The following is a 23,942-nucleotide window of genomic DNA, read 5'->3' on the forward strand; positions in this document are numbered from 1 at the left end:
AGAGCTAGATGATAAATGTTTAGGATTTATGTTTAACTTAGTGCTAATTTCAATTACCAAGCAGACCATTTAATAGCACGAAGTTCAACGACATTCTATTTGGAAGTGGCGCCAGTAATGCCGTCGTCATGGCAACTTTACGTCAGATCCAAAAGGAGGGAAAGTTTTGGGAAATGTTTCTCCGGGGGGGGGGGACTTTTTGACTTGGTGAAAGAAAGAATCAGACGAACGCATTCATAAGATTTACGACGGCGATGAAAAGTTTGACGAGTTATGAGAGCCGGGATAGAATTATTATTATGTTTCAGAAAACAAGTCATAAATAAAAAAGAGCTTACACGCGTCCCGTTTCTCTGCCACACATGAAGGGGGAATGAACATGAATATTTAAGAAACAAAAAGTTTATTGGGAGCAATTAGCAGTATTGTGCATCAACGTTATTATTTTGACTAAAATTCAAAAGGTTCTTTCTTTCTTTTTTTTTTTTTTTTTTCAAATCGAAAATTTGCAGACGGTATCGTAAAAAGGAAAAAAAAAACTCACGGAGAAATCCAAGTTTTCCACTGTTATGGACTGTAGAAGGCGTCATTAGGAGTATAAGTTGCAACTTATTAATGATGATGATTAGTTTATTAATGTAATGACGGTGACAACAAAAAACAAGTTTGTAAAAAAATAAAATAACAATATAATTTAATACAAACTCTGGAGCTTTTTTTTTTCCAAAACATTTTCAGCAACACAATACACAATGCACAAAGAGAAAAAACCTGCTTACTGTTTGACCACGGATTGTATGTAATCTGGCAATCCGCCAAGTGAAGACGATTCCATCCGAATGAATCTGGCAGGGAAGATGGGGAAAACAGCGATGGGATATTGATACACGCGTTTTATAATGTCACTAGTGCCTTATTCATTTATTGCATTCTCAGAAATAAAATAAGGGGAAACAAAAGTAGTTACCATGGAAACAACAAGAGGAAAAGAAAATATTTTCATTTCGTTCAGGAATGTAAAAGCAAAATGGTAAGCTCAAAACTTTGTTGTGAATAAATAAATCAATTAACTTTTGCCATGAGAATATATATCGAATATACTTTGGATTGAAAAAAAACGTTGCTGTGAGCAAATTTTCATTTTTACAAAACTAAGGCTAAATAATAGAGATGCAGCACATCTGAAACAAACCAATTAACACCCCTATAAACTAATAGATATGTCCATTTCCGCCCATAAACCGGATATTAGTCTTTCCATGTAATAGATGGTCAGACAGTAGGGGGCTATCCAAAATATTATCAGGCTACTCCAAGGAAAATGGTCATTTTGTCCCGCACGTGACGCCTCATATACTTAATTAATTTTGTTCATTAATTTTAAAATATTAATGAACAAAATTTTTTGCTTTGAAATTACAAAATTATGTGTGATTTCTTTCGAAAAAATTTCGTCAGTACCCTTTAAAATCACTTTTTAACAAAAGATATAAACCGTCACACTTGCGGGACAAAGGGTTGACTTTTTTGTGGAATATATGGCCCTATCACACTTTTGTTTTCACCAAATCCGACGCCCCCCCCCCCCCAATCTCCTTTTCCACAAAGTGTCACACTTTACCTCAACTGCCTCTTGTCACATATTACGCTTTATTTTAATAAACTCATTGTTTTTAAAAATGTGTGATATCACACTTCTTGTTTCCCTCTCCTTCTCCCTTGTCACCAAGTGCCATAATTTCCTGAAGCCGCTCTTACCACTCAAAGCGTGTTATCATTTGTAGACGACCTCTTAGGAAGAAATTTAAGTTTATTAAAAACTGCTGATAGCACAAGCAGGAAAAGAAACCATTTTACTGTGTTTTTTTAAGTACTTGCAGTAGGGTTGGAGGTCAAGTCATTTATACGTATTTCTATAATTCCAGGAAAGGCTACTTTTTGTTTCATTGATAAGTTACTAACTCAAAGTTTATAGCGAAAAATGTGATTTGAATTAGTTAGGATCGAGTTCCAGTTACACCTTTTTTTTTTTTTTTTTTTTGAAGCGACTTTTAAGGTTAGAAAAACCTTACACATTTGATCAATTAATCAGGTCTTACCTTTTTCCTGATGCCAGTTTTTCAGTTATACTCCTCATCCCCCCCCCCTCCCCCTGCCAATCATACAAACATAAACCTTAAAATGCTTCATGTCATACAAATGTGTTCTACGTACAATTTATGTTCACCAATTGTTTCAACGGATTTTACGACTTACCTTTACGATAAAAATTTATTTAATTTGGTTCATAAATTTTCATTGAAAAAAAAAACAGTTCCCTTTAACTCAGACCCACCTATGTACCATACTGCTGTGGACAGGTAAAGAGTAGTAACTGCAAAATTGTCTTTTTCTTGCACCTTTGTCACCTATTGTACGTTAGCTTTAATGTACAAATATGCTCAATTGGTTTCCGCTAGAAATGAACCACGAAAAAAAACGACTCACTCCGATATTTCCATATTGCTAGTACGGAATCCAAAAAGCCTTTCTTGAAATATCTCCAAAACTCATTTCTGCAGATATTGCCGTTTACTTGCCCACGGCAACATACTCGTTGCAGTTGATAAGCCTATAAACACATTGTTCTTCATCAAATAAACATTTCAATCTCTGAAAGGCACAATTTTTTTCTTGCCGACTCGAGCTGTCATTTTTCTTAGCTTCCAAAAACTACATTACTGTTAGCACGCAATTCGAACATGAAAGCTGTTTAATAGCATTAATGGAACATTAATCTTTTATTATACCTGAAATTACTTGACATTACTAGCTATCAAAAATGAAATTTATCTAATATCGGATAAGATTTTCATGAATATTTTTTGGTCCAACTGCGGACATACGTAATCGTTCCCACATGATCGCCTATGATGGGAAATTTTGTCTTTAATCACGTTATTCAGAAGGTGTTTTAATTTGAGCGTTTTATCCATCCGGTGGCTTTTAAAACGGTAAAATCTTAGAAAATCATTGCACAATAAAAGAGTCGTAAATTTTCAAAAAAAAAAAGTTTTATTCATGGCGGAACTTTCTTCTATACATCATTCACATGAATATTCTACATTTTATGATTTTCAGGACCATCCGAAGGGTTCGCGTCGAAAATCAATCAGTAGGAGTTCCTGAGCCTAAGCACACCAACGACGTATATTCTGTAGTATTCACCATAAGGGGTGCACACCTGGTGCAGACTGCACCAATGAAACCTTTAAAGGCGATTTGAAAGAAATTTTGATGGTCATTTTTCCTTTTTTTTGGGGGGGGGGGTCTTTTGATCTTTGGAACCTTTATGGCGTTTGGGGGTTTCGCCCTTACTTTGGGGGGGGGGTAGCACCCCTGCATCATGTAAATCAGGTTCAAACATTAAGGGGTAGTAAACACCAAGCTGAGCTAACGCTCACAGCGGGATGCATTTAAGCATACGGTACTCGAATTTGGACATGTGAATAACACTCGCTCTTCATTGGTCGAATCGTCTGTCAATCAATCGCCTTTCGCTGGAAGTGAACTGAGAACGTTAGGTTCGAATGTAAACATCGTGTTATAAGCTGTTTATTGAGTTATGTTATTTGAGAAATAAATTGTTTTGTTGAGATATAAATTGTTTTGCTATCTTTTTATGTTTCTCGAAAGCATGTGGCCGCAATTTTGCTCTGATTTCAAAAAGAAGGTTATGTTTGAGCGGTTACTATTTTGTTGTTTACATTGTGGATTTCTGTTGCTTGCGATTCGAGTATGCTTCTTTATTACCTTTTTCTTTAATGAATTTTATGCATAAGTGGCGTTTTGTTTTACGCATGGATTGGATCATTAAGAATACTCACTTTTATCTTATTGTTCGATCATTACTAAGGTGAAGTTTGCTACAAATTAATCTTATAATAAATTTTTTCCAAAGTTACTATGAATCGTTATACCAACAGAAACTCGAGTGATGCAATAACTAGAAGCAAACTTAAAAGAGACATTAAAAAGACGATGATTTAAAGGCCTGCAAAATAGCTCAGAAAAGTTATGTGGAATAGTTTGCTGGACAAACATATCCTTTATAGTATATTTAATTTCTGTTCTACGCTGTCACATACTTTAACGCTGATTTAAAACATCAAGTTACAGTTATTATTATTATCATAGTAATTATTTTCATAGAAACATTTTTTTTTCAATCAAGCAAAAGCAAAAAATAACCATAATTGCTTAAATATAAAAAATAACTTCTTTTTCTGTTTTAATTGCATTTTATAAGAAATTTTATATATAATTTTGATGTTTAGCTGTGTTTCCCTTTGTCAATTAAAACATTTTGCAATTGATTGATTCAACAATAATTTAAAATATTTTAACACCAATGGCAAGTTTTGTACTAATAAATCCTGGAATACATCACTCTGTAGTTTAACAGTTCAATTAATCAAAATTTACGTTGAAATATAAATATATACATAGATTAGCCATAAATTAATTGTTTTTTTAATCATTTATTAACACTACAAATCTATAGAAAACATAGCTGCACAATTTAATTTACACGTTCATAACATGTTTAAAAAAATCTTTGAAAAAAAAAGGTATTCAAAGTTCAATTAAGTACTTTTAAAAAAGGACGAAGGAAAAAAATTACCAGCAAAACTTACCAGCAAACGAACTTTTGACCTGATGGGCATGAATTTCTCGTGTTCCACTTAGTATTTGTTTTCTTTCCAAATTCTTGGACCAAAGTATCTATGTCCACCGTGGACGCTGCGTTACTTCCTATTTAAGATATTTTCATCATTTTCTACAATAATATTGTGAAACTTAGCAGGTAGTTGTTCGCTTTTTATTTTCATGGAGAACGAGAGCGAATCCATATCGGCCATCTCAGAACAACATGGCGCGCGTTTCAGCGGCGGCGGCGGCGCGAAAGGCAATTGATTGACAGACGATTCGACCAATGAAGAACGCGTGTTATTCACATGTCCAAACTCGAGTACCGTATGCTTAAATGCCAGCGGGATCTCTCTCGGTGCAAAGCACCTCAACCGTTGATCGCTTTAGACCATCACTCCCAAGCATACGAACCCCCTCATAGAGACTTGTAGAACCCTCAAGTTTGACAGTTTGCTTCCACAACAAACGCTCAATGTCTGAACTCGTAGCCATTCGCGCCAAAAGCTACTCAGCATGAGCTTTTATTCGATTCCATCTCCATAACGAGTTTTATTCAAATCCTTTCTTCACCGTTTGAGTCACCGAAATCACAAAGAAAATTGTTCAGCTGCACTCCAAAACAACACCACGGTATATGAACCCGTTTCTTCTTTGTTAAGGACATGTCTGAACTTTACATCTGTCTAGTCCTTTAGAGGGAATTCAAATATTGGAACAATTCTTCCTCTGCCTCCGAATCAAAATCATGGCCATAAAGTTGTCGAAAAGAGAAAAAACACAGAGCCTCAGATGAATAGCGATAAGAAGCACTAGGTCCGCCAGCTACTTGCGTGCACCTAGGGTGGTCGTGGGTTCGATTCCTGCCTTCGTCGTATGTGTTATTTCATTCTCAACTGACTTCAGTGCCGTGTGGTGGCCCACAGTAGAGCACCGTAAAATTTCTGCGATATATTTTTTTTAATGCAAAAAAAAAAAAGAATAAATAAATAAAATAAAATAATAAAGGAAGGCGTCTCAAGAAAGTTTGTGGTTAGTGAAACAGTTCAGAAGCAAATATCCGAACTCTAAAAAACGCACCTTATTGTTTTATATACTGATGTGATTTGATTTTTTAATTATTTTAATTTAAAGAGTTTTTCAAAATCTTAATAGATATGTTAAACAATAAATTGTAAGAAATATTTAATAAACACTTGTTTTTACTGAAAATGCGAAATTTCGAAAATTTTTTCTAAAAATTCAAAAGTTTCAGCTGCGGTAGCCACCCTTAAATTTGTCTTAAAAATCTCAAAAAATTACAGTAATTCTTTTTTATATACTAGATCAAAACTACGGGGTGACCCGTTGAAAATTTACAATTTTATTTTTTAACCTCATATAAGGACCACCCTAATTGTGTATGCTTATAAATTATTTTTTTAAAAAGCAGCGAAGTAGCGACTACATTTCAAAAGTAGTTTGTAGTCGCTACATTTTGAAAAAAGTAGTTGTAGTTAACTACATTTGTATTAAAGTAGTTGTAGTTCGTTACAATAAAGACGTCGTTTTTCCAACCACTGGACAGGTCTAAAAAAGTGTTTTTTTCCCCCTTGCACCGGCAGTGACGTCATACTTTGTTTTTCGTATTTTCCCCGTAAACTATGGATCGTACAGGAACGCTTCTGTGGGCGGTTTTTATGTACTGCCAACGAAGAATCTAGCTGTGCAATGTTTATGCGGTCGTATTGGGACACCCTGTATAGAGATCTCTGGGGGTTGGAGTAAACACGTAAGATTTTGATGGAACTGTTTTCAATACATGGCAACGAGCCTCCAAACCAGTAAATCCACGATTGGTTATTAAAACTACAGAGGGGCAAACCTAACCTGGTAGCATCGTGAAGGCTACGCAGATCGGAATCACACCATACACTTTTCCTTCCAGGGTCCCCCGTACCTACCACTATTTGTGGTTTAACCAGTTGAATGGGACCCTGAAGACGGCTGATTTTTATATCCAGACCAGAAACCGAGCAATCCGTGGTCCAGTACCCACAGAGGTATCTTTTCATCTGGGGGACTTTGTGACCACGAGCATATTTAACGTCCCCCCAGTCACCATTAATGAAGACGGTGGATCTTCGACCGGCTAGGATCGTACACGGGACCTCCGGTCACAGGTCCGATGCCTTACCGATCAGGCCACCACGGCCCCTGTCATACCATACAAACGCTGCCAGGTTAGGTTTGCCTCAACTGTAAATGATTACAAATTTGAAAAAAAAATATATATATTTTAGCACTTTTGAATAAATTCCAAAGTTATTTTATACACTTAAAAAAAAAATTTGTTCGGGACAAAATATAAAAATACTTCTGATTAAAATTTAGAAATGGTAATAAAAGATTATTTAAACAAATCTTCACACTTTTCAAAAAGCGTGGGAAAAAAAAGGAATATTGAGTTTTACTCTAATCAGATGAATTGTCGTTAACTAGTTGTAGGATTCACCCCTTGATACGACATCAACAGAAATAAAATTATTATTTCGTAACAAATGTACACGTTTTGCGGCCTCCGTCAAAAATTCTTTTGCAGTTAAGATACAAAGGAAAAGAAACAATGGAAAAATCTGGTGATCTAAACGCATTCTTCCGTACGAAAATGACGCCTTTTAATTACTTTTGTTTTTAGATTTCAGACGTGAAGAAAAAGTCACATTTCACGCTACTTGTCACTCCTCGGTGTTTTTACACGAAATTTCGCGACTGAAATCGGATAAAAGATCTTTCCTGGTTCGTAGAAAATCGCATTATTAGCCCTACTCAGTCCCCAGTAGCGTTACTAGAGGGAGTGGCTCTCGCCAGGGGCGCAGCAGCCAAGGGGGCGACATTTCAACTGTCGCAAGAAAAAAAGCTAGAGGGGGTACAAAATATATATACACATCCATAACATCTACTGAAAAGGAACATTCGGCATCATTAAAAACAATTCTATAAAAAAAATTAAAAAGAAAAATTACAATGATGCCTCCTATTTATTTGTAAATCAATTGATCAAAATGTTTCAAAAAAATCCTCCGGTGACTTCTCACGTGGGCGACCCTCGGGGGGTGGGTGCAATTTCTTTAGTTCTTCAGGGGCGCTAGACCCCACAGTTACGCTACTGTCAGTCCCACATTAAAATTTGCCGTTGCGGGCCTATTATGTCAGGCCTATAATGTTATGCGTCGGACACTGATCCGACACGTGTTTAACCCAGGGCGTCGGAGTCTGATTTTTGTGGAAAGGAATCAGGTCGGAGGTTGATGGTTTAAAATCGGAGTCGTTCATTTTCCCTCCAAAGTCCGCGACCCTGCCAGTCCTTGCGGAGTCGAAGTCGCTGATTTTGTGGTAAAGGAGTCTGAGTCGAAGGCTCTAAAATTTCCGGAGTCTGAGTCTATAATATTTCGTCCGACTCCGCAGCCCTGGTTTAAACTGCATTATAATATTTGCTGACTGAAAATAGCATTCTAAACATGATCCAAGGATTAAAAAGACGCAGGTCCTATCCTTTGCATGCGCCAGAAAAAAAGTTTTTCCTCTCTCCTGTAAAATTAACAATGTGACGGACGTCCTTCTGGCTCTAAGGACGTCCACAAACAAATGAACTGAGCCATTAAATATATAAAATGCGGATCTGTCAGAAGTTCTATTTTTACGGTTGGTTCTCTTTTAGCCCTTTGTATATTTGATGCAATAAATATCTTTGTGCAACAAAGCAAGGCACAAAACTATTTTGCAATGTATTTGCAAAATTTATTGCGTATGGATTTTTTTTTGAGAAATGTATTACTGAACCATTTTTTCACGATAGGAATATAATGAATTTCGGCTAAAGTTAAAAGTCGGCTCTAACTTTTTTTCTTCAATTATGAACATAACGTATGCATAATTTAAGAAGTCGACAAGATTGCGATGCGGTATCCACATCAGGTTTCGTAATATTTATTGGTATAGTAATTATTCAGATCATCTTAATATTCACTCAGAAAGATGTCGACCTGCTGATTAACCCTCCGAATCTCTCGCTATCAGCAAAATACTCACGCTACGAAGAAAACAAAAACTTTTTTAAAAAATTGATTCATTATTTTATTTGTTTTCTTATGTGTAATTTTTATGGTGATTATATTTAAATGGAATATTTTCAACTAAAAACATGTTTTAAGGAATATTGGTGGTGCTAGAAAAATTTTCACTAGCGCGAGTTCTTAGAGCACACATTTTGTCATGTACAGAAAATTCCAAATAAATTTTTGAAATTAGTTGAAATGAAATTGGGTACTCAACTGAATACATATGATTTCAGAAACCATATATACTTGACCAAAGATAGTTGAAAAGTGACTTCGATGTTGAAAAACTTATGGAAGGACACCCCAAATTCCCTTTCTTGCGTCATCACCAAATTTTGCGTAAAATTACGATTTTTGACGTAAATTTTAAATATTCTACAATTAATACTAGCCACTCTCTCAGTATCTATGGCAGCAGTTGAAAGCACAATTTTAACATTTAACGAGTGAGGACCATTTTAAGTCAGCATAACATACAGTGATATCAAAGATTCTGATTCATTAATAACTTTAAAAATTGTTGTAAAATAAGAGGCATTTTAGTTTTTAAGTTTTAAAAACTTTTTCTTTGTAAATTTTGGTGAATTATTAACACTATTGTATACACACACATCAGTATTTCTTTTCCTACATAAGAAAATATTTCAATCATATAACTCAAGCATATAAATTCTGAGGTTATATATCCCTTTTTAAAATACTGAGAATCACAAGTAGGCATAGGCGGCTCGTACGAGGGGCAATTGCCCTCTCACTTTCAACAGTAAAAAGACCTTGCCCCTTCTCTTTTCTTAGTTCAAAACTAAGGGTCGAATAAAAATTAAAATGAAACTTTGATTTTTGGGGATGGGGGGGGGGGGGGTAGGACGGAATCTTCTGTGACCATCTGGTCCCGCTTTTTGAGTTCGTTTCGCGAATTTTTGGAAGAAGGTCAATTGATTAATAATGACGTAAAAATTCAACTACCCAATTTTTGAAGAAAAAATTTAGCTTTCAGGGTGTGTCGCTCACCAAACCTGCCACCCCCCGCACCTCCTTTGACTCCCCTTTTTTGGTGCACCAGTCACCTATGCAAATAGGAGTGTTTTGGTGTTTTATAATAATTAATAATAATTAGCAGTTAGCAATAATTACTATGATCTATATGAAGTCTATTTAATTATCTATTTAACGACAAATAGTTAATGTGATAGTCTCTTTGAGATAACAACCTGGGCTCCCTCTCAAACAGAACCTTAACTACGCCACTGCAAACTATTGACAAAAACCTAAGGGTTCCACGAAAAAAGTGAGCATTTAAAAGGGTTCCACTGATCAAAAAAAAAAAAAAAAGAAAAGAAACGCTGGTCTAGCTTATGGCTACACCGCTAGATTAGATGTAGTACAAAACGTTACGCCAAAGATGAGGGGAAAAAATCAACAGCTAAAAAATTTCACAATTCAGTTCAGGAAAGCAATTTTATTGACAAAAACTCTGCTGTGACAAATTTTGTATTACCCAGAAGATAGCTGGATACTTAACTAATTGTAACTTAATTTCAAAAACTGCCAAGTAAAGAGGACGGGGGCATCTCACTTCTTGCTCCTTTCGTGTTTCGTGAAAAAGTAATTTCCGGACAAAGGACCCACCAGCTCCAGTTCTTGAACCATCTTCTCCAAATCAAACTTGGACCTCCTCTTTCCATCCATGTAACTGGGACTGAAGATGTAGATCGGCTGTTTGTAGACCAAGAAGATGTAGCGATGGGCTCCTGAAAAGAAAAGTTCGCATTTGATGTAGTGGGGGGCACTTTCTGCACATGGGTATAAGCTCAAGGATTCTCAGCCTGTAAAGAGCGCTTTCCAGGGGCAGGGCAGATGAGAGGCCGGGTCAGCTTAGTCGGAAACTAGGAGCTCGTCCCTTGAGGGGGGGGGGGCAGGCTCGGAATCGGAGAAGTATAAATTCGACATTGATGAGGGATAGTGGACCCGGTTACCAGACTGACAAGGAACCCGCCTTGGCTCTTGGCGGTCCTGTCTATGGAGCATAGAAACATTTCAAGGTAGGTATGAATGTATTAAAAAAACGAGCTGATGTGTGAATCACATGACTTCCTTTTACTCCAATTTAATGTCATTTCCCCATTATTCGCTATTTTAATGTGATTCAATATTTATTCTCTAAATATCAACAACAATGGCCAAATTGAAACCAAAAAAAAAAAAAAACTCCGCCAAATTTGTCGCCAAGTTGGCGACAAAACTTGGCGACCAAAAGACTGGCGATATATCGCCAAGTGTCCGACAAATTATAACGCCACTTGAGTTTACATCGAAATTAACAATGATTTCCCCCCAAAAAGGTGCAAAAGACCCCCTTAGGAACATCCGAAAGCAACCAAAAGGGGAGGTGCACAACTAGACCCCACTACGAGTCTATGTACCAAATTTCAACTTTCTAGGACATACCATTTTTGAGTTATGCGAGATACATACGCACATACGCACATACGCACATACACACATACGCACATACATACAGACGTCACGAGAAAAGTCGTTGTAATTACCTCGGTGATGGTCAAAATGGATATTTCGCGTGTCTATACATTCTTAGGCACTTTTCCGCATGTGGTCGAATCGAAAAAAAAACTCAACATTCATTTGGGGGTGAGCAAAATGGAAATTAAGGGCGATTTTTGAGTGAAAATTTTTTCGCGAATACAATACTTCCTTTTTTGTAAAAGGAAGTAATTAAAGAACGAAAAACTAACTAAAAGCCATTCAATTTTGTGGTTATAAGTAACTATTTTACACAATCTCGCCTTTTATCGAAGATTTTACAGCAGTTTTCATCCATAAACAAGTATCTCTGGATCTGGATTTTCAGAACTTGCGTACATAAAGCCAAAATATTAAATTAAGGCTGAATATGCAAAGTGGTGGTGCACTTTGTCGTGGTGATGCGTAATCTTTGTCGCTTCTTGTGCGTATGTCATTGGTTTTACGTATTTAATAAGTAAACTCCTATGTTTAGTTATTGGATATTACATATTCATCCATTCGCCGAAAAACCATGGTTTTCTTACTGCTTCATGACTAGAAATGAAAACAGTCGGAAAAAAACCGGAAAAAACGAAAAAAAAAAGTTTTTTTTTTTTTTACGAAGGGGTTTATTTAAACTCCGGAAAAATTGAAAAGCTTAATTTTTTCAACTTTTCAAGAAGTTTTATTTGAAATTTTCAGCAAAAAGTGATTAGAAATTTTTCATCCTTGAATTCTGATGCAATTCCCTCCCCCACCCGCTCCTTGTATTTTAAAATACTGTCTAACTTTGAAAATGCAAGTTCTTGTACTATAATATAATATGCATATAGATCAAAAAACATTTAATACTTTTTGCAAAATAAATAAATAAATAAATAATATCCTTAGTGAAGAATTTATTTTCCTTCTTCATAAAATGAACAAGCATAACTTTAATCACAGAACTATGTTTCTGCTGACTGTACGAACCAAATGTATAAGGTGCGGCAAGCAATTTGCCATGTAACTTTATTTAAAAATAAATAAATTAAGAAATCACAAAAAATAATAATATGATAAGACCTTTAGCAATCAATAAATTAAGTGGTTTCAAACTGGCCGCCTTTTGAAGTAATAAAGAGTTGCAACTGCTCATTGAAATTTTCATTCAAGGGCCGCAAGTCCTTTAATGAATCCTATTCACTATAAAGAAATTGGTTACAGAGTCCAAATTTATGTGTAGTTTAGGGTAGAACCCCTATAACTCTAAAACAGGCCATACAGTGTAATAAATGGAATTGAGGTCTAGCGAGTAGAGCGTTCACTCTTAAGATGATAACATGTCAAAACAATGCGCTTTGCACCACTCTTGTCTTTTTGGCCGTATGAACTGGTGTAGTGTCACATTGAAATGTCCAGTTCACATTGCTGTGCTGAAGTGCTCTAAGGTCCATAGAAGTACAACAGCTTTCTAAAATGTCCTTCTGGTACACTTTTTTAATTAATTTAATGACCCTCATCCCCCCCCCCAAAAAAAAAAAAATTCTTTTTTTGTTGCTTGTGCTGATTCCATCACAGACAAATCCTGACTTCGGATTCTGGCGATTATTAACATTTTCTAAGATTCTTGCAGTGTCTACAGACCAAATCCTATTGTTCTGGGGTTTATGAGCTAGTTGAACGTTAAATCAGCATGGACTTGCGGCCTGTCTCAAACGTATCTGGCATCTTTGGAGTCATACGAATGCATGAACTTCTTGTAACTCGTAAAACTTCAGTTTGAGCTGTTTTTTCCCTTAGTCACACTTACCGGTCACAAATTTCTATCTTACGAACGACTTCTCTCGTGGAAACCCAAGGATTTCATCGAACTCACTTTTCGATGACCTGACGATTTACTGAAATGTTCACTGTTCGTTTTTGTACCCTTTTCGGACATCGACTGTCATTTCCAAGCCACTTGAAGTGTCATACCGCATCAAATACTGTTTGCCAAAGCACAACAGGCGAACGAATTGTCGTTCTACTTGGTTAAACAACTTTAAAACAGTAGGTCTTTTGCTTAAAATTGTAGGAAAACTGAAAAACCATACATAAACTAGAAGATATGTTGTAAATTATTTTTGAATAAAGTGAGAAACAAAAATAAAAAAGACACTCAGTAAAATGAAATTACTTTACTTCCATTCGATGATATAATCTTCGATATGTTTTTTGTTTTTTGCCGCACCCTGTATACTGTCAGTGCCGTGCTAAGCACAAAAGTGGAATCTGCAGTTGAGCTCAAGCTGAGATATTGTGTTTTAAAGTTTGGCTCTTCCATATATTTGATTCAGATGTCTTTTTTTTTTTTCCCATAATTAAAAACAAAAGTTCCTGATGAAATGACTCCAAAACATTTTATTTATTGAGTAAAATACGAAATAGAGAAAACTTGGTTATAATAACTCAGTTTTGCTCAAAAGTGCAGGTATGACTACTTTTACTACTGTGCTTAGCACGGCTGTATGAATAAACTGAAACTCCAGTTTAAGTTCTGGTTCAGCTTTAGAAACCATTACGCTGTTTTGGTTTGGGGTTTCTGTTGGAAAGAAAAAAAAACATTTTAGAGAGTTTTGATTTGTACTAAGACTGGAATGGAAAAAATCAAACCTCAATAGCTTTCATTTTCAGACAGTAAAGTTACATTGTAAGGAAAGGAAATAATACTTATTTTTCTTTCAAACAATAGCACGAAACTGCAGTCCTCGGATGGAATAACTGAGCTGGCGGTGTATTTCAAATAATAATCATGTTTGAAAGTCAACAAGAAGTTCCGTCTAGAACTAAACGAGCCTACTTTCTCGTATACCCATACTACTTTCTAGTACCTGATCAATAATCTCAAAAATGGCTAAAATCGCAAATTGTTTCAAACACATTTTTTAAATATTTTAAGCTGATTTCTAGGAATAAATATTCTTCACTCATCTTAAAAATTAGATGCGTAAAAAAAAAAAAAATAATAAACGAACAAATGAAATAGCAGCACCTTTTAAACAAAGACACTTTTTTCCATTAAAAAAATTCTTTAACAGTTTTCCAAACGAAATAATAATAATAATAATTAATAAGCTCATTAAAATAAATACATCATATCGAAAGAAAAAATCGTTCCTTTTTCCCCTGTGTCCGAAAATAATTTTTTAAATGAATTAATGCACTTCCCAAAATAAATAAAAACAATAAAATTGTCAACTTAAAGAAAAAAAAATCGTCTGCGCATATCTTTATGCAGAAACATAAATGACTTCGAGTTTATCCGCCGAAAACTGAATACCTAAATTAAAACTTTAGCGTGAAAATAAAAACAAGTCATATTAACAGTTATTATTTCAGTTAAAACCATAGCTACGGAGTCGGAGTCAATCTCATTTTGAGATAAAGGAGTCGGAGTCGAATATTCAAGATTCGGAGTCAGTCATTTGTCCTCCGTGTATAAATTTTTACCAAAGCTACGAAGTCAGAGTCGAAGTCGGGGAGTCGGAGTCCGACTAATTGTCGGGCACAGTAGTCGGAGTCAGGTGTTTCTACATTCTTGGAGTCGGAGTCTGGAGTTTGTCTTCAAGAGCTATTTCCAACAAAATTTGTTTGAAGTAAATCCGCCTTCAAGTACGGAATCTGCATTGACTTTCAGTTTCTCCGTAGGCACTAATGTTAAGGGATTTGAACTGTTCAAAATTGAACGGAAAATTGATCAAATCAAAAAGATATTTTATATACAAGTTTTTCATCAAAAGCTTTTTCCTACAAAAATTGAAGCAAATTCGCCTCACAGTTCGGAATTGCCTTGAATTTCCCCGTAGGCGCTAATGTTAAGTGTTTTTGAATTGTTCAAAATTGAACAAAAAATAGTGCAACTCAAAAAAATGAAATATAGGAATGAGGTGTCCTCGCCGAGATCTTTCGAACAAAAAAAAATTGTTCGAATCGGACTATTCACTCAAAAGGGATTAGGGGGGGGGGGGACAGACAGACAGACCGACAGACATTTTTTCCCCATCTCAATACCCTACTTTCCAATTTTTAATTTTTCGATATTCATTTAATTATTATTTTTATTTTTGACTTTTTTTTTTGTAATATTTTCAAGATGCATTAAGGGGTTACAGTACCTTTCAAACATTCTGAGTTTATTTGAAAATTTTCTGTGATTACTTATGTAAAAAAATCAAAGTTTAAAAAAAAAGATGGTTTTTAAAGGTTTAACATGCTCTAAACATTTGAGTAATTTATAAATTGCTTATCCAATGCACAGTTTTGTCAAATATGTTATCCCAATTGCAAAAAGTATTAATTTAAAGCAGTATGTTTAATGCAAAAAAAAAACCCTTGGGGATTCTAATGACATGAAAACACAAAAAAGCAATCATCGAGAAAAAGCAATTTAGTTTTTCTTTTGCATAACAACACATAGCGAGCATGGCCTAAAACCACTCATAACTTTTTTAATATTTAAACTAAAGTATATATTAATTTCTATTTCCCCTGTATTCAGAATAGTTTTTAGTTTTGAAAAAAGCAACAACAGTTTTTTTAATCGTTTCATCATTTTTGGGGTACTGTAACGAAGTCCCTTAATTACAGTACCCCCTTAAGCCTTCTTTTATGCTTTTTTCGTCTTTCTCTACTTTTGCTGGGAAAGTAGGCAAAAAATTACAATTATTATTTTCAAGTTTCAAAGGCAATCTAAAATAGAAAATGTAATTGTTCTGATTAGACAGATTTTAACCCAATATTGTTGGTTGAACGACAACTTGAATTATATCTGGTGTTTGACCTAGAAAGCTCTTAGTTATAGAACAAAAAGTATTTTTTTTCTTCTAATTAAATTTACCTTTATGTGTATTTCTGTCAAGCAGAAAAAGATGTGTGGATTGCATATAATTCTCAATGCTTAACCCTTTATATGTTCCAAGAAACACAGAGCTATTAAGAAACCCTATTTTATTCCCAAAAAATCAAATTTTCCTTTTTTTCCCGAAAAAACCGGTAAATAACCGGGGTTTTTTCCACCACTTCAAAATTTCGCGGAAATTTTATATCTCTAGCCATGATGCAATATAGAACTGGAGCACTATATATTGGTGTTGAAGAGTCATGGCAAGTTTGAGGTTCAGTCCGACAACCATGAGTCAACCACGACCGGAGTCGAATCACCCTTAGTCCACTCAATGAGTGGTCAAAACAGGGGTGTAGCGTGCATGGAATATGCGATAATTTTTGACTTCAGAATATTGTTAGGGGTAGTTAGTAAGTAAACATACTAAAAGTCCCCGACCCTGGTTGGTGAGCTAAAGGTGGGGAGGGAGGGGGAAGACGATTTTGGGTTTTTCGAGAAAATATCGGAAACGGTGGAAAAAATGCGTTTAAAATAAAAATTCCAAATAAATAAACTTTCTATGAAACTGCTTCTACACATATTTGTCAAATTTCCAATAATTTCCTGTGTATATGTTATGAAAAATCGATGATTTTCGGAAAAATTCTCTCTTTTTGTCAAACATTTGCTCCTAGTGCCTCCCAGTATCAGTATACATGAAAATTGTCTGTGACAAAGTTGTAGAGCTTTAAATTTCCTTTAATTTGATATGCTATTTTGTTATATTTTATTCAAGCAATCAAAAGTTACAGAACTTCAAATACGCACATTTATGGCACAAAATGGAACACTTGCCATTCACAAATTTCAAACTGACTCGAAAGGATCGCGCACTTCCTCTTTCTTCAATGAACTCGACAATCCTGATGAACAATAAAGAAGTATTTGTGGGTTACTACAACACAAATGAGGTTTAATGTGTGGGGGCGGGGGTCGTGAAATTGCGACTTTGTGACAAGGGGGAAGGAAAGAGTAAGGGTGACATCAAGCTTTTTTTAAATACGAATATGTTTATAAAAATTAATTTATGAAAAGTACTTTATAACAAATAGGGAGCAGGTCAAAAATGTTGAGTAAAGGTGTAACATCATTTATCGACAGTCCCTTACCAAGAAATCGGACGAAGATTTGCAGAACTACGTATATTCAGTATGAATTAGCTCCATACCCATTGCATTATTTAACGAAAGTGAACGGAGAAAGTGCAGAAAGCTAGCATTTCCTCAGTAAAAAGTTTGTTAGAAGTAATTAATAAGCAAATATACTGAAAGTCCCCGACCCTAAGAGGGGGGGGGGGAGTTAAATGTGGGAAGTGGGAGCAAAATTTTGTGGTTTCGATTTTATCTTAGAAACAGCAGGAAAAATGTGTTCCGAATAAAAGTAAAGGTTAACTTAATTTATCGCGAAATTGTTTTCATTCATACATGTCATTTCCAGTGTTATTTTAGGTACGCGTTCTTGAAAATCAATACTTTTAGAAAAAAAAAATTATCTTGTTCTTTTTGTCTCAGAGTGTCTGTGTCAAGCAGGCGCTCAAGGGATCTTGTGCAGCAATTTTGTGACAAGGATTCTGACAGTTTTCTGTATCTTGAAAATCCACCGTCTGAACACTTGAACTGCAGATTCAAACCTGATACTAAAGAAATACGAAGCTTATACCCAATCACAGCGACTCCCAGCTGGCAAGCAATCAAAAACTATGAAGTTCTAGCATGTACTCAATTTCGTTACTCTTATTGAAATGAATATGTGACGCTATAGCAGGAAAATGAAAATTTTAATAATAGAAATGAAGTAAATGTAGCTGACCGGCAGCAGCTTTTTGTAATTATAGTTGAAAGTGTTTATATGTAATATGGACTGAAAGTAATTAGAAAACGAAAATATCATCTTTAAGCTGACATCTCCCCCCCCTCTTGTCACAAAGTCGCAATTTCATGGACCCCCGCGCCCCTCTTAAACATCATTTGTGTTGTAGTAATCCACAAATACTTCTTTATTGTCCATCAGGATTGTCGAATTCATTGAAGAAAGAGCAAGTGCGCGATCCTTTCGAGTCAGTTTGAAATTTGTGAGTGACAAGTGTTCCATTTTTGGCCATGAAAGTGCGTGTTTGAAATTCTGTAACTTTTGATTGATTGAATAAAATATAGCACAATAGCATATCAAATTGAAGAAAATTTAAAGCTCTACAACTTTGTCATAGACAATTTTCATGTATGCTGATACTGGGAGGCACTAGGAGCAAATGTTTGACAAAAAGATAGAATTTTTCATCTTATATATATCCTGAAAATTATTGGAAATTTGGCAAATATGTGTAGAAGCAGTTTCATAGTAAGTTTATTTAGCTTGAATTGTAATTTTAAACGCATTTTATTCCACCGTTTTCGACATTTTCTTGGAAAACCCAAAATTTTCTTCCCCCCTCCCTCCCACCTTTAGCTCACCCTTAGTATGTTTATTTACTAACTACCCCTAACAATATTCTGCAGTAAAAAATTATCGCATATTCCATGCACGCTACAATGTGTTCATTGACTGGACTACCGGAGTAAATTTATAAACGTCCTGATACGCTGAAACAGGGGCATGTTATGGCACTGATAAGACTCCCAATTGACTTTGAAAGGGTTTATTTCTTCTCAAGGAAAGAGAGGGAGGGGGGGGATTTTCATATTGTCTCAAGGCGAATTATCCATCGCAATGCGTGATTAGCGAAGCAAACCTTTTTCTTCACCTTTGTTTCAACAAATGCTGGCTATTGTTTTAATCCTTCTCCCAATCGAATTTCAAGTTATCAGAGCCAAACTAGAACATAGTCTGGTCGTGATAAAAAATATGATTGACCTGGACGAGTTTAATTATGTTTAGTTTGAAAAAAGAGACATTCTTAAATTGGCAGAATGCCAATAATCGTTATCGGCAACGCATACCGGATTTCCTCAGCTCTAATTTACCAAATGGAATCGTTTTAAGCATCAGCCCATCGGAAGACAACATATGAGGCGGTCAGAGCTAAATTGGACCAAGTCCATTTCGATTTTAATCCATTTTAACTCTGAACGGAGAAGATTTTGGCAACGAAATGGCACGTTCCTAAATGAGGCGTTCGGAACTTAAGTGGACCAAGTTGAAACGGACTTCATCCACTTTAACCCTCCTGAATGCCTCCTGTCAGAGCCAGACTAGTATTAGAGAAGTGATCGCTCATACTTACGTGAGTAAGCGGGGGGACTGGGCATCATGTACTGAGTCAGCACCTTTCCTTGAGAAACTGCACTGCCTGGGATATTTACCACGAACCAGTGCAGGAAATGGCGAAAATTGGGCGTATCTGGATCCGGAGCGTCGGGATCTGTGAACGGAAGAAAAAAAGTATATAGGGTAGACCGACCAGTGAATGAACAATTAAGCAAAACTTCATTTTTTAAAAATCCTAGTAATTTTAAATTCTATACTATACAGATCGTGATAGCTAAAACATTTTAATTGATCTATGCAAATATCTCTAAAAAATCGCGGGAACTTAAATGGTACCGCTTCCGACTTTTTTAGGTGTTTAAAGAAAAAATGGCACAGCGACCTAGTGCATGAACACCTCGAACCAGTAAATGAACACAAATTGGTCCAGTGAATGAATATAATAAATTTCGATTCAAAAAGAAACTAAGTTTCTTTGAGATCTATCTATCTATCTATCTATATAACTATCTATATCTATCTATCTATCTACGTACTTATCTATATATCTATCTACTTATCTATCTATATATCTATATATATATCTACTTATCTATCTATATATATATCTATCTACTTATCTATCTACTTATCTTATCTATCTATCTGTCTATCTACCTATCTATCCCTCCTTATCAGTATATCTATGTATCTATATCTATCCACCAATCTATATCTGTCGGTCTATCTACCTGTCTATGTATCTACCTACTATCTATCTCTATATCAGTCTCTCTACCTAGCTATCTATCTCTATATTAGTCTCTCTATCTACCTGTCTATTAACTACTACATATCTATTTATCTATCAATAAATCTATTTACCTCAGATTTTATATATCTATCTCTATATCTTCTTCTATCTATTTATCTATCTATCTATATACAAACATACATACATATCTACCTTAGGGTGGTCCAAAATTTCGAAGGTGAAAATTTTTTGAGTCCTACCCTCCCATTTTGTTCCAATGTATTAAAAAATAAATCAGACAAAATTTGAAAACATTTCGATAATATTTAGAGGTAGCTCAACGCAGATAAAGTTTTCATCATTGCTGAATAGAACGCGTACGACACACGACCATTAACCTCAATAAGGTAAAATACAATTGCTATTTTTATTAACAAGAAAACAATTGCTTTATAAAATTGCTATTTTATATAGAGACTTAACAATAGCTATTAAAAAATACTTTTGTAAATACAAGTAAATACACAAAATCTATTCCTTTAACAGTCGTGATCGAATAAATTTTCAACTTGTTGTTGCTTATGCATGTATTCTTAATTGTTTTGGTTTTGATTTCACCACTGTTGGAATAGCAGTTTGCACTTATTTTTGAAATGCATATGTCTCTTTACTTTAAAATAACTGAGCATGGCAAATATATCAATTAGATCAAAATCAGGGGTTTATCTTCTTAGTTCAACCATAAGTGAGCTGACAGGTAGTAAACTACCTTCAATTCGTATGGCATTGGATATGTTTCTTCATAACCATATTGAATTAAAGAAAACCGTAAGAGAATATTCAAGAAATACAATAGCAGAAATAACAAAATTTTGGCAGAAAGCCAGAATACTCGTACAAAGACCCCAAAACTGTCAGCCCAAATTAGAAAAACTTTATTAACAATGGAAGTTATTGTAAAAAAAAAAAAAAACAGAAGTACAATGACACAAAAAAATAAAGAAGGTGAGCTTTGCAGGACTGGGGCCTAACTGACAAAGTTTCTGCAATGTGCTTTGACACAACGAGTGTCAATACCGGGGAAAGCAAGGGTACCCGTGTTTTATTAGAGCAAAAACTGGGAGAAAAGGTTATTATATTTTCCATGTCGACATCACATTATGGAATTAATTATTGATGCAGTGTTTAATAAATGTTTGGGGGGTTTTCTGCACCAGACGTATACCTCTTTTTAAATGATTCCAGGCCTACTGGGAATTCATAGACAGAGACAAATACATCATAAGCATCAACAATAAGGACATTTTAGCACAAGTGAGAGATGTAAAGGATGATACAATAGTATTTGCTGAAAGATTACTACATGACAAGCAAGCGAGAGATGATTATCGAGAATGTCTTGAACTATGCTTAATATTTCTCGGTAAAGCTCCTCCACATGGTATCAAGTTTGTAGCACCTGTGGCTATGCATCATGCTAGATGGAGGTCCAAATTTTGTATTGTTTCAAAATATGGATGTTTAGCTGTCAATTTACCATCACGTCAATAGAAGAAAAGGGATTGCAAAAAAATATGCATATTTGTTGTACGTGTGTATTTAAAGGCTTGGATGACTTTCTATGCCTCAAAATGCACCGTATAACGATTTTAATGAAATCTTTATTGAAGTATAAAAAGATTGATGAAAACATAAACAAAACTGCAACGCACAAATTTGCCAATCACCTGTGGTATTTGTCAGAAGAGCTCGTGGCATTAGCCCTTTTTGCCAATAAAGTGCCACACTGCATTAAAAGACAGATGGTGAAGGCGATGAATGAAGTAAACGGGAAAAATAATGTGGTGAAGCGCCCTAAGATTTTGCCAAAACATTTTATGGATATGAAATTTGAAGAACTTGTGACAAAGGGGTCAATTTCATTTTTTCAAAGCATGGGTTTTTCTGATACCTTCATTCATGTAGATCCAGAAATCTGGAGCTTCAGGAGGATTTCAAGAAAGCAAAAAGGATTATTCGAAGAATTTCAGTGGTTAATGATAAGGCTGAAAAGGGTATAGCCCTTATAAAAGAATTTAACGGAAAAATGACACGCAATGAAGAACAATTCCAATTCTTGTTGCAAGTTGTCGCAGAACATTGACGAGCTTACCCGGATGTAAAAAGCAGAGTTTGTAATGTGTACTAAGGAAAGTCATATACATAACTGTTGAAATATTATTATTATGTAACTATTTTTAACTTACAAAATTCTGGCAATTTTAATTAAATAAATTATATACCTTTCCTAGCGTCAATTTTATTTCTACCTGCATTTATGGCATAAAATGGCAAAACGCAGAACTTTGAGGCTGTTGAGCTACCTCTAAATGTTAAAATTATGAACTCAAACTTCACAATGATTATTTTTTACTCAGATGGAACCAAATAAGGGGGTAGGACCAATAAAAATCAGGATTTTTTTAAAAAGGGCCTTTTTTGGACCACCCTAATCTACCTATCCATTTTCTCTCTTTGTATATATATTTCTATTTCTCTCTATCTCTCTGTCTATCTATCAAGAGAGATATATAAAGATAGATGTAGGTAGGTAGGTTAATATACAGATAGAGATATAGATAGATAAAACTGAGTAAAAAATGCATTGTTTACAAAGACAAAACTAAAGAAAGTATAAAATATATAATGAAATACATAAATAAATAAGCATATAAAACTATCTGCATTACAAAAAAAGTACGAATATGGAAATATCTCAAAGAAACTTCAAATTTCTTTTTAAATCAGAAGAAATTTTACCATTGTTCATTCACTGGGTTTTTACAATTTTTCGTACCCAGTGACTGAACACCCCTCTTCCTGAAAATCTACGCATTCTGCATTGACTGAAACAAATTAAATCCATAGTCTAAATATGTATACTTAATTTTTCTTTCGTAGAGTTAAAAAATAAAATTTATCGATAAAAATAATATGTATCAAAATAATTGCTAGCACGGAACCAGCCTTATTATTTCGCAAGAGGGAAAGAACGATTCACGGCAGTAAAAATTTCAAATTTTTTCCAGGAAAAAAATACCTATCCAAAGTAACCAATCAGGTGTCAGATAGCTTAGAATATCAATAAAGAACGCTTTTTAGTGAATTTATTCAGAAAAAATTTTTTGGAAGCTTTTTTTTTTTTCTTTTTTTTAAAAAAGGACGCGCTGTTCATTCACTGGGTGGTGTTCACTCACTGGTCGGTCTACCTACAGGGTGACCAGTAATTTTCGCGTTGAAAAGAAATCTCAATTTCTCGAAAACTGTTTGGGGTATCAAGTTTAAACTTAGCGGTTAGATTCAGTGCTTTGGCATTTTTTTTTTTTTTTTTTTTGCACAGTCTCATTGAGTTGGCTTTTGTTGTTTAATTTTCAGTGAAAATGTCGAGATATAGCGTTTCTGAGCACATTTCCATAGTTCGAACGCATTATTCGATCAAAAACAGCCAAATTGTGACTCAAAGAAAGTTTGCGACTAAAATTAAGCTTAAGACAACAGACAGACTCACTTCTTGAACGATATGGGTAAATATTGGGAAATCAGTTTATTTAAGCAATTTAAAGTGAGCTGGATTTCTAAAGCACGTGGCTCATGCAAGACCGCGCACTAACTCATCGTACCAGGTACCAAGGAAGTGCTTGATCTGCTTGAAGAGCACTTTAATGAGCGGATTTTGACTTTAAGGTATCCGAAATCTAAAAATATGGAATTAATTGGGCACCTTATTCTCCTGACTTAAACCCCTGCGATT

At 35.0% G+C, this 23,942-nt stretch overlaps 1 protein-coding gene across 1 annotated transcript in view; it reads right to left on the minus strand.

Moving 5' to 3' along the window:
- Positions 1 to 10,233: 10,233 nt before the first annotated feature.
- The window catches only part of LOC129217584 (protein D2-like), a 38,689-nt gene continuing 24,980 nt past the window's right edge, over positions 10,234 to 23,942 (minus strand). Inside the window, exons 3-4 of the mRNA XM_054851911.1 lie at positions 19,436 to 19,573; positions 10,234 to 10,540 (exon numbers count right to left, since the gene is read on the minus strand). Of these exons, the coding sequence (XP_054707886.1) occupies positions 10,362 to 10,540; positions 19,436 to 19,573 (317 nt within the window). The 3' untranslated portion in view covers positions 10,234 to 10,361. The remainder of the gene's footprint in view (positions 10,541 to 19,435; positions 19,574 to 23,942) is intronic.

Source organism: Uloborus diversus, chromosome 2 (genome assembly GCF_026930045.1).
Source record: "Uloborus diversus isolate 005 chromosome 2, Udiv.v.3.1, whole genome shotgun sequence".
NCBI lineage: Eukaryota > Metazoa > Arthropoda > Arachnida > Araneae > Uloboridae > Uloborus > Uloborus diversus.